The sequence below is a fragment of the Passer domesticus genome, chromosome 3, assembly GCF_036417665.1.
Source record: "Passer domesticus isolate bPasDom1 chromosome 3, bPasDom1.hap1, whole genome shotgun sequence".
Taxonomy (NCBI): Eukaryota; Metazoa; Chordata; class Aves; order Passeriformes; family Passeridae; genus Passer; species Passer domesticus.
This window is the reverse complement of record NC_087476.1, coordinates 58,053,419-58,065,458: the sequence shown is the minus strand read 5'-3', so window position 1 is coordinate 58,065,458 and position 12,040 is coordinate 58,053,419. Positions and strand designations below refer to the sequence as shown.

Below are 12,040 nucleotides of genomic sequence, written 5' to 3'. Positions count from 1 at the left end.
ACTGTTCTTTGTACAGTCTGGTTCAGAGGAATTACTAGGAGCTACAACAGGTCAGGGACCTATACTGGGAGATGAACCAGCTCATGAGTCGTTAGCACTGCCACAAGAACTAGTCAGAGATTATAACACCTGTAAAAGTATCTAGTAGTTGCCAGATCTAGTAGTAACCACTAAGCTAATAGTATCAATTTTTTTGTGGTATTTTTTGTGCTTACTCATTCTTTTGTTCTTACTTATGTTAGCAAGAGGGGGAATTACAAGACACTGCACTACACTGATACAAGATACTATTTTATGAAATATTTATAATGCAAATAGTATTATTTTAAAGAGGAAATGCAGTCATCTTCAAAAAGAATCTCAATAACTGGTTTAATATAAGTCACAAAATAGATGAACCGCACAATGATATGACCTCAGTATCAACTAAACCAAATAAACTGAAAATCTAGACTCTTTAATACAGCCACATTTTGAAGTTGGATTTTTAGTCTTTGAAAGGTACTACATATGTGTGGAAAAATCTCATTTAGTGAGAAAAAACTACCATCTGTGCAGTAATAGGAGATAAAGATTCTCATTTTCATAAATCCTACTCAAAACTCCTCATATTCAAGTTCACCCATCTGTAGCTACTGCCAGAGACTCACAGATCAAGAAACATCCCATCACATGCAGCAGTGTCTGAATCTCAATATAATATTCAAGTCCTTGCTTTGAAAGCACTGTCTCTGCATGAGGACTAAAAAGTTTTTTCCTTGGCATCAGCTGAAGAAACAAGGAACAGCCTTGTGTGTGCAACAGGTCAAACTTTTCTGAACAACCAGGTTGGAGAACTGCAAACGAGTAAGTAAAATTCATACAGTGGGAATTTCTCCCTCTGTGTAGGGGCTTTTACATCTTCTCTCTTAAAATGCAAGTGAGTATTGTGTGAAGCCTAAATAAAAATGTTTCTAAGGAGAGGAAGTTGTAAACATTTGCAACACATCAGCCTGTTTTATACATAATTTTAATCCTTCTTCCATTCTCCCTAAGAAAAAATTATTTTCTTTTTTTCCCCACTTTTTCCTACCTGTTCAGACTCTTCTTCATCATCAGCATCAATCTGTTCCGTTGCAGAAGTCTGAAGAGTTTCATCATGATCACTACTGTAGGCTGGCTCAATAGACTCTTGAAACTGGCTCTCCAGCCCACTGGATTCCAGTGAAACCTTCTTCCTAGAATTCAGTAGAGCTTCACTTGATCCTAGTTTGGTGGCTTGAGATAACAGGGCTCCTTCAATGCCCATCCGCTTAAAAAAAATCATGAAACTTTGATTAGAAGTTTCTAGAGAGTCCATGTTTTAGTAAGATCCTCTTACATCAGACTCACAGGCAAGGTTTAACCTACAGTCAGTTAGCTGCAGTGAACTGAGATTTGTAAAGAAGTAAGTACAACAACCAGTACTTTTCCATGTAATATTTAGAACTGAAAAAATATATGCAAAAGACCCCATTCACATCAAATTCCGAGCTTCAATATTATGGCATGACAATGAAGTAGCATCTAATGTACTCTGTTTATAACATACACACTTTTAAAAAATCCATCCTAAACAAAACCCCAAGACCTGAAATTTAAAATGAGACTTTCAAATTGCACTGGAAATTTCCATACAAATTCTTACAGAAAATGAAAAAATTAGAAATGCTCGTTAAAATCTGCTTAAGCTGCATGTGCTCTGTTTGGTGATATATCATTACTTATATACATCTCAGACTAAGTTGAAACTTTCCAGTCTTATTTAATAAACACAAAGATAATATGATTCAAAGAATTAACACTATTTTTATACACTGCACTTCCTTGATTCTAGTGGTATTTTTAAGTGTCCTGTAGCACTAGTAATTGATTGGACTGTATTATAGACCACAACCATATATGGATTGGTGATTTTTTTCTTTATTAAATATTCCCAAAATACTAAGCTGTATTTCTACTTTTTTTATTCTAGTAATCTTATTTGAGATGGTAAATAACATTTATGGGTTTGTTTCCATTCTGAAGGTCAACACAACCAAAAAGATGCAGATTCTCCAGTAAATACTGTGCTCTAAAGTCATATGAATGGACTAAAACAAGGCATTTAAGAAATGGCTTACCTTCTGCATATCTGGGCTTACATCTGAAAACAAAAACACATCAATGAATAATCAAACTGGTGTCAGGGTATGCCCATTTCAATGCCACCCCAATTATGAATTCCCCAAAGGGGTTGAATGCAGCAGCAATTGAGCAAACAGACTAGATGGGATTTCTGATAAAACAGAGACAGCATGAGCTTTACCAGAGTTCCACTTGAGGCCCTGATTTTGCATCATTGCTATGATTTGAGGAAGTGTTCACGATGTTTACAGGACCAATCCCCAAGTATGGAAAAGCAGATACTAGATTTAAACACTAACTTTTTGGGTTTGGCTTTTTTTTCCCCAAAAAATCCTCTTCCTCCCCTTAATGTATTTAGGGACAGTCACAAGAAAAAAAGATTCTGTCTTCAGTCATTTTACAAAGTACAGGAGCAGTAAACAGTACACAAAGTATCTTACCATTTGACTTCAAAACTTTATGGACTCTAGATGAGGGTTCTGAAAAAGACAACAACATGTTTACCCACTGTGGCATTTCAAATAAAGCTGTGGGCATCCTGGAAAATTTTTTTAACATGTATATAAAAATTTAAGCTTCTGAGCCCACGCAGTGAAGCCAAATTTTAATTTCTTTATTGCAAAATTTCCTCACAAAGATGATCTGTTAAGTGTCAAATCTACAGCTGTTACCAAAGCACATATTTGTTTCTTAATGCAATAGCAGTTGTTCTCCATTCATCAAGGCACGCATAATTTTTTATCCCATCCAAAGATTCCTTCTTTCAAAAGACCTTATCACCTCTGTTAGAGGTTTTTCTATTAGAAATATGCATACAGTACCAAAGTCTTAGATGGGCTTAGAAAGTGTAAGTAGCTGAAGATTACATAGGAGGCCCTTTGGTCAGTATTTTGTATTCTTCCTTTCACAGAAAGAGCAGCACCAATGCAACAAAGGTGTACAAACACCTCAGAAACAAAGGAAAACATACGTCAAACATAATAAGAACTTGACTGCTTTTCAGGCACAAATGCTCCTGTATATCATTACATCAATATTCTCATGAGCCTTGTTTAAGTCATTCCCAAAATACAATATTACAGACCAAATTGGAAAGGTCTTTAAGGAGACAAATAGGGGAACACAAGGGACTGCAATATGAAGTCACCCAACTACAAAGACTTTGGGAGTGTCTTTGAGAGTAATTATAGATAGATGTTTGAGTTAGGAGGGCAAAAAAAGCCCAGACTCAGCAAAACCACCTCTCAAATGTCTATTATTCATAAGGCAAACATGACACCAAGTACAGATAGTAATCATGTTTTGAAATAATAAGCCTATCATAATCAGGATAGCAACTGTAATCTCAGATGCACTGCTGAGACAACAGTAACAGCAGTAAAGGGGAATGTCAGATTTAAATAATGTGACTGATCTTCCTGCATATGCACTTTATTAGAGAGTACCAGCTGCTCTTTATAAATTCACCATTACAAATATATATTCCTTAAATTAAACGCAAAATGTGGATTAAAAAAAAATTACAAGAACAACAAATAGTTAATAAGATACTTCATCCACATCAGAGAGATACTGTGCCATGTTACCTGCCTGGAGTGCAGATTAAAAACCAATTCCATGTACCCAGCCTAATCCACCCCTAAAAGAACCCTGCTTGTTTTTCCTTTGGTCATCTAGGGTATAAATGAGTTTATTCACCTGATTTCCGCCTCACTCTGTTTGGAGCAGTGCTTTCCTTAGGCTGGTAGGACGATTTCATTTCTCCCTCTGGGCTATAGTGGAAGCCTGGGTGATCTGTGGAACAAGCAGAGGCACAGGGAATAAGAGAGTGACAAGGATGGCACTCCACATGCCTTGGCAGCCCCCTTTGGAAGCAGTACCATCATCCCTATATGCCTAATCCAGCTGCACCCCATCAGAGCCTGAAGCTACATCAGCAGGATGTGCTGCTGGGGTCGCTGTTAGCCAGGCAGCCATGGAATGCTTTACCCATCTAGCTGGGCCTGGCTCCAGAGGGCTAACCCAGGAACACTGATCCACCACCATCCTGTTTGTCTGCCACTTTCTCAGTCAGAGCCTTCCCAACAAGCTCCACAGGATCTGCATCTAATTATCTAATTTTGCCTTTTCCAGCAGGGTCATAATTCAAGGAACATAAGCCTGGCATTCTTCCATCTCAGGTGACATCACCAGCTAAAGCCAAAATTTTCAAGATGGTTTTATTGATTTTTAAAACAAAAGGGAAAAAGACCCAACTTACGTATGGCATCCATTTCGAGAATTGCCTGCTTGGCCTGGAAGAGAAAAAGTAACAAAAGAAGAAGTGAAAACTGTTAGTAGCAGGGCAAGTTGTATTGCATGTTACACACAGTAGTGAGCTTATATGCAAATAACAGCAATTTTAATTTGGGAACCAATAAATATGGTTACCAGCATTTTTTTTTTGTTTGCATTTTTTATTTTTCTCTGTACTTTGGACATGTTACATATGGGGAGGAAAATTTTGGTGGCAGGAACTCACCAGAGCTTATCTCCAGGTCTGCACACAAAACCTGTTGTTCACTGCCTCCAGAATCTTTATCTTGCATGCTCACCTCTGCACAGGCAGTGCAAGGAGAGGAAGAGTGTGTGCCATAAAAAATTCATAATTTCGTTTAAGTAAGATTGATGCAGGATAAAGAGCATTTCCCAATGGCTTAAAATTTGTCCCTTTTTTAATAGGAAAAAAAAAAATCTGGATGTTTTAGGAAGCATATCAGCTACTAAGTAAGAAAATAATCTAAACTGAAATATCCTAAAATGCTTGCACTTGTACAGGTGCAGTTTGGTAATTTTCCACCAGGCGTCACATGTGGACTATTATTGCATTCCCCAGAAGCTGGGCAGACAGAAGCCTCACAACCAGCAATTACCGGTTCAACAGGAAAAAAAAATTAAAAATGTACAGATAACCTCAAAGATTTATTTCATTAGACTTCTCCTTTCTCAAGTGAAGTTATTCCTCTGAGAAGAAAATATTTTTGGTTTCACATTTTTTTCTACAGATAAAATAAAAATTGAGTAAGAAATAAGAAAAAAAAGATACAAAGGCCGAGATTGTGCTGTATTTTTTTAACAATCTAATAAACTGAAATGAGTAATTACAGTGTAAGTATGGATACTAGCATAAACATTATACCTTCAACAGAGTTTGCTAACAAAAAGAGAAGAGGAGAATTAGCAATAGGACCTGCTAGGGCTTTTTTCTTCCATAAGTCTCTTTTTGTCACACTGTTGAAAATGCGTGTTAGTACAGTATGGTGCATGTCAGTCACAGGTAACATTTTTTAGCCATTACAGCATAAAACAGTCAGGGAAACTGAAAAACCAAGAGTAAATTCAGTGTGAAAAAAAATCCTGTTTCCACACCCATCAATGTCTGCTGTGTCTTGGCAAGAATTAACAAGTGTTAATCCCCTTTGAGAGGTGCTGTATGTTACACTGGGAGACATCACCTAAAGCTCTAAGATTGGATTTCATAAATAAGAGCAGGAGATTTCCTCATCTCAAGATATTATAGCCACGAATATGATATCAGTGCCTCATTTTTTCTGCCATAAAGCTCTCCAGCTATCCCACCAAAAAGGGCCAGATGTCCCAGCTAAGGATGCTAGGTTGAGGATGGGCATGTGTAGTTGCAGTCAAGTGTGTGCTGCCAATGGCTTCACTGCTATGATACCCAACCAAGACTGATTAAAAAAACCTACAGTACTGCAAACAGTGCATCCCAGTGCTCTGCAGACAGGCAGCATCAAGCTAAAATGTACTCTCAGAGTAAGGCTTTCTGACGTTGCACCTCCATTACTTATGTCTTGGCAGGCAAATGCTGCTAACCCATTCTTCTATTCCCATACCAAACCCTGCAGAGAATTATAGTAGAACTTTAGCATTAGTTCTGAGGAACTTTTAAAAATATAAGGGAACAACACATTAATTAACATCCTGGAGTCTAAACTCTCTGTATATTGCATGCATCTTGCAGCTAACAGGAGTGTTTTAAGTTAGTACCCATACAAGGAGGTGTCCTGTGATTTTGTTTGCATTTTTTGTTTGTTTTTTTTTTCCTTTGGTTAGTTTTTGATTGTCCTTTTTTTTTTACCTTGGCAGGAATTTTAGCAGGATGATTTTCTAGAATTAACCTCTTCAAGTGAAGAATCCAAAGGCGCTTGTCTTGCTGCGACTTTGCCTGATAAAAAAATTTGGCACCATGAGAAAAATGCGTTCCTGCACTAGGCAGGGTCATAAATACCATATGGACATGAGCCATGTTACCCAGTGGGCAGGGGAGTTTCTGTGGTACCTGGACAGTATGCTGCATCTTAGGATTTTTGTAGTGGAAGACACTAAAGCTAAGTGGTTCCTTTGGTATTACTTCAACAAGCATCAGGTTTCCACACTGCAACGAAGAGAGGAAACAATGTGAATCACAGAGGAGTGTTAGGGAGACCTGTAAACAGCACATTACCACCTGCTCTCTGACATACCAGTATGTGAGCTTTGTATGCAAACATTTCATCTCTCTTTTTTGTAATTAGCAGCATCTTGTCAAAGAGGAACAACGTGCGCTCATTTTTGGCTCGCTGGATGCGGAATGTTCCTTCTAACACCAGCTCCCCGTAGCTTGTAAGGTCTGGCCCTTTCCAGTTAGTGAGCAAACTCTGTATCTCCTGCAACACGTCAAAGAACAACAACCAAAATTAATTTCAGAGATCTTGTTGAAACAAAAGACACAAACAATCTGCTGAGGCCATTCGCACTCTCCTATATAACGTTTAGCATCCAACAGCAGAAAGTCACCAGACACCAATCCTGAGGCTGGTAAGTTATGTATAACATTGCAGCCAAGTTAGGAGGCTTCACTGCACAGCCCACACTAAAACATGCCCTGAGTCCTGGTTACTGCCTCTGCATGGACCCAGCAAAGAGCCCTGAACTCCCTGGGGCACCCTGTAATGAAAGAGCACAACCTCTGCTCCCCTTGCTCCCAGAGACAGAAAATCTTTTGTAAGTCAGTCATCAGTTTCTCTCAGACTCTCCTTCATGTCCCCAACCAATCCCTCTTAACATCTCCCTCTCACCCTGGGTATCCTCCTGAAGTTGTGTGGTCTCCCACTGAATGAATTCTAATGCCATGTCCATGTCCTATAAGCCCATCACAGAAGACGCTTCTGTGAGGTGTTTGGATTGAAGAGATGATTCCCAGAAGACTAAACAGCCACAAGTGATTCAGTCAACTGAACAACTGAATATTTGCTTCTATCTTAATGATTTGTGTAGATACCAGAGATATTTCTCACCTCATTTATTATTTAGGGAAAAAAAAAAGGTTGGAGAAACATCTAAGAATACCTTCACAAGACTGTGTCACTTAGCTATGGCTATCCTGTTTCCTTAACGTGCTTATGTTTTCTGTCAATGGCAATGACATAGGACTTAAGCATGGGACATCAAATTCTAAAAGCAAGCTAAAATTTTAACTAGGGAACTCTTAAAAAATGTCCATCAGACTTTAAACCTGGCAGCATAGCAAAGCAGGGACAGATTGCCTCATCCTAGGTTGGTCATTCTAGGACATTAGACTTTAATACAGCTTTCAGCTAGAAAACATTCCAGTCCATTTGAAGCACCAATGCAGGCTAAATCATTCACAGGACTAAAACCCCAAAGCAGCCCACTTTGGACTATACAGAGAGTTGTTTATTTTACAAAAGGCAAAAAAAAGGTTTTAAAAAAGTTGTATTGTATCAGATCTCTCCAGAAGCTTCTTAGTAAGTCAGGATATAGCAAAGGGATCAAGTCCACCACTGTTGAGTGACACTTTGTGCTGGAACTGCTGCTGCAGTACTTGCAGACCACATTGCAGTGTGAGAGCCCACAGAAGGCCTATCTCTATGGCTGCAGAGGCAGGTTTTACATTTTTAAGGGAGAACCATGAACATAAACATTTTCCACAAACCCAAACATTTGCCAGCTGAGCTCAATAAATAAAAAAAAACTTTTGTTTTTTCCAAAAGCATTTAACTTCTATTTATTTCTGAATATAATTACTCAGATTTATAGCAGACTGTTGTTAAAAGTCATTAGCGTGCATTTCCAGCAATGTGTGGCAAAGGTTACCCTGCTGCAGGCAAGAATTATAAAATTTTCCTTACACATAAACAACAGCAACACAAAAAATAAACAATCATTAAAAAACCCCCAAAATAGAAAAAAGAAGAAAACCACCAAAAGGGTGAATAAATTTAATGTATGTTAAAAAAAAAAAGGACAAAGAATTAAATTATATGGATTTCTGAAATGGGATAAGCTTATTACTCCCTTTTATAAACTAAAAAATCCCCCCAATTTTCTTAAAGTGATATAAATATTGAAAATGTAACATAAAAATGTGATTCACCAGGAACCTAGAAACAGAATGAGAGCATAAATTCTACAAAAGAGCTTTCTCCTTGCTCTTGATGACAAAAATTACTCAGGACATAGCTTTCATTTCTTCTCCCCAAAAAAAATCTTCATTTGAAGCAAAGCTAGAGTTTTTCCAAGTATCATGTTTCTAGGTTTATGCTTTTCACAAAGCAACTGATAATGAGTTTTCTGAAACCCAAGAGGAAAGTACTTGAACAAGAATCAGCAAAAGAAATGCCTCAAAACAAAATTAATCAGCACAAAGGGAAGAAATCGGAAACCACAGGATTTCTGAACAAAGCCATGCCCTAGGGTTGTACAGCAGTGCTGTACAATTGAGGGAAAGGAAGAAAGAAGAGTTATCTTAAGTTCCATATTACTGCAAAATAAATGCTTTACAGGATGCTGCTTGTAGGTTAGAGATGTCTGAGATTTTCCTGCAGCAGTTATGACCATGGTTTCCAAGATCAAACAGCCACAGGCGTGCTCAACAAGATTCTAAATTATGACTGACAAAGATTAAAAGAAAAGATAAACTAAAAAATGTTAATTGCATATATATTGACAAAACCAGCTCACAAGCACACATAAAATTTCTCTGGGAACTCACCTGGAGCCTGATGGCGTGTTCATGTTTCCTCTTCATGTCATTTATATGCCATGCCACTCTCTGCATAGTATCTATGGCATCCAGCACCACATCATAGCCCTCAGTGTCCTTGTCAAGGTGGTTTTCTATTTCCTAAGACAAAGAGAAAAAAACCCAGAGTCCCCTTACTCCTAAGTGAACTTTCCCAGTCACAGGCAATACTGTGTTATCTCTACTGTTTTGTCTGTGCATCGCAATCACTCGAAGGCAACGTTCCTGCCTTTGTTAGTGATGTGTGTGCCTATCAATTTGATTAACACAAGATGACACACCAAGTCAAGGCTTTGGTGTCAGTTTGGTAGCAAGGGCACTTGAAGCAGCCAGTGTGACCAGAGAGGCACAGAAAGAGGGCGCAGCACACTGACAGGAGATCTTTCAGACAGCATTTAATGTCTTTCCTAGAGCACAGAACATTTCTACACACTTACAAAACCCTGATGGAATTACCCCAGGCTTTGCTTTACAGTTGGAGAGCAGAAAAGCACCAGGCATTTAAAATAAGGATCAGTGTCTTTACACTTCACTAGAACATGACTCTCTAATAGGAAACATATGTGGAAAATGTTAACAATAAAGCATGAATTTCCGAAACTTGCTTAACTCAATTCACTGAATGTGGAAAGAGTTCCCACTTCCTCCATCATTCCTCTCCACAAAATTCTTAGCAGTCAGGGAGTTTATATGTATTTAGTCCTTCTTTCAACCACCCCCAGCATTGCAACATGTGAAAAAACATTGTTCTTCATTGGAACAATAAATTTGTGTACAAAATGTTTAATCATGACAAGAATTTTCAATTTTCCAAACAACTTCAGAATTACAGAGCAGCTTTAAAAAAAAGTGCTAATTATTTGGATGCAAAGACTGATGCAATGTGTCTAAAATAATTACCATAAATTCCCCACTCCAAATAGATGCATATGGTGTGAAGTGACAAAGACAGAAAGTCTCCACATGTTGAAATCAAATACCCACAAAAGCATGAGCATTTAAGGAAAACCAGAACCTTTCTAACCACCAAGCCTTGTACCAGAGGAAGGAACTCCTACGTGCAGCAGCCCTAAACGAAATACATTTCTTACGTGCAGAAGCAGGTGGTACTTGAGGATGCGTTGGACAGGTTTCAAGAGGTAAGAGCCCAGGGGCAGAGAATGCTGCAGTGCTTCTTGCCGCTCTCTGAAGAACTTGGCCAGTGCCTTGTTCCTCATGCACTCTGTCAGCACAGCCACAGACCTGAAAACATCCATACAGGCTTTAAGACACTCTCTTTCCATAAGTCTGTAGGTAAAGTAAAGAATTGCTTCCTTTTTAGCTTGTAAAAAGGGGCACCAGGCTCCCATTCCAATAACTGCTGTTTCTGCTGTTTGGTTTGCCTTTTTTTTAAACTTATCTTGTGCATTCAGCTATGTTCTCCCTTGACATGCAACCAGTCTCTCTTACTGGGAATTCTATAAGCAGCATTGCAGAATAAGACCATCATTTTCTAAAGAAGGGTAAAGCAGTGAACCACAAGAATAGATGAAACAAAACTTCATTAATAAAATTTATTATTTTCCTTTTTTACATAAAAGGTAAATTCCCGCAAATTTAGGAAGGGGAGAAGCTAACTTTTTTTTTTTTTTTTCCTAGAGTGTAACTTGCATTACACAACCTGGCCAAGGGACAAAGGAAGAAAAGGAGCCCATAATTCCTACCTTGGGTAGTTGGTGCAGTACTGTGTATATATGTGGAAATCTTCACTCTGCACAGGGAGGAAAAGTTTGCATATATTGAGATTTTGTCAAACTAGCAGCTAATGTGTGCAAGAAAAAGATGATGTCAAGACAACACCTCCTTCAGCTCCTGTTCCATAAATTCTCTATGTTCACTGTGATAGTCCCATCACAACCAGAATTTAATCTCATCTTTTTGTGGGGGAGATTTTTCCTTTTTTTGAAAGAAAAATCAAGAAAACCTACACAGAGATAAAATAAGTGACTTTTCAACAAAGCCTCCAAGGTACCCTATGAAAATCTATGCATCTCAAAAAAACCCAAAAAACACAAAAACTTGACCAAAACACCATCACTACACAGATATCCTTCAAACAGCTGGCTGCACTTATGTAGTTTTTCTGTGTGCTGAAGCACACCCATATCACAGAATCATAGAATGCCCTGAGCTGGAAGGGACTCACAACCAGCTCCTGGCCCTGCACAGAACGTCCCCAACAATCACATCACATACCTGGTGTATTTACTGGGAGAATTAAGTTCTGCAGGTTATGTTTGGTGTGCCATTTTCAAGCAATTATAAATACTTTCACAGGTGAGCACAGTCTAAGCGTGAAATTAGAAGCCACAAAAGTAATTTTTTTAAGAAGTAAATTATGTGAAAGCAGACAGCTATTACCCTAACAAGTTGCAACTAGATCTGGATGGGTTTCCACACTTGCCTGTCACACTGAAATTACTCAAACTTAATGCTGATAAGCTTCTCAGAGCTGAAGTCTGAGTTTCATTTCTTTCTTCCCTGGCCTAAGATTTTTTCTTAATAATCATAATTTAATTCTATGCAAGAACAGATTTCCATAAACATTCCCATCTGCTCTAAGTCCACATCTGCCTACGAACTTTTAGCCCAAACAAGACACAATTTCTGCAGCTTACTGGAGTCCTAAAGGCTAAGAAAGCACTGTAGAATGGCAAAGTGCTCCCTGCATCAACCACTTTTCCTTTCATAAGACCTCGACAGATAAAACACAATCCTCCAGCAGTGAATAAGACCCCAGTTTCCACTCCAAGCGTCTTCAGAACGGGCTCT

The 12,040-nt window shown here is 38.4% G+C and overlaps 1 protein-coding gene across 9 annotated transcripts in view; it reads right to left on the bottom strand.

Moving 5' to 3' along the window:
- The window catches only part of PLEKHG1 (pleckstrin homology and RhoGEF domain containing G1), a 128,038-nt gene that overhangs the window by 6,869 nt on the left and 109,129 nt on the right, over positions 1 to 12,040 (bottom strand). For all 9 annotated transcript variants that reach the window (XM_064413307.1, XM_064413309.1, XM_064413313.1 and 6 more), the window contains 11 exons: positions 10,933 to 10,979; positions 10,321 to 10,471; positions 9,200 to 9,331; positions 6,669 to 6,851; positions 6,485 to 6,580; positions 6,284 to 6,370; positions 4,406 to 4,439; positions 3,844 to 3,939; positions 2,586 to 2,624; positions 2,142 to 2,164; positions 1,073 to 1,291 (listed from right to left, as the gene is read on the bottom strand). In XM_064413307.1, the coding sequence (XP_064269377.1) occupies positions 1,073 to 1,291; positions 2,142 to 2,164; positions 2,586 to 2,624; positions 3,844 to 3,939; positions 4,406 to 4,439; positions 6,284 to 6,370; positions 6,485 to 6,580; positions 6,669 to 6,851; positions 9,200 to 9,331; positions 10,321 to 10,471; positions 10,933 to 10,979 (1,107 nt within the window). The remainder of the gene's footprint in view (positions 1 to 1,072; positions 1,292 to 2,141; positions 2,165 to 2,585; positions 2,625 to 3,843; positions 3,940 to 4,405; positions 4,440 to 6,283; positions 6,371 to 6,484; positions 6,581 to 6,668; positions 6,852 to 9,199; positions 9,332 to 10,320; positions 10,472 to 10,932; positions 10,980 to 12,040) is intronic.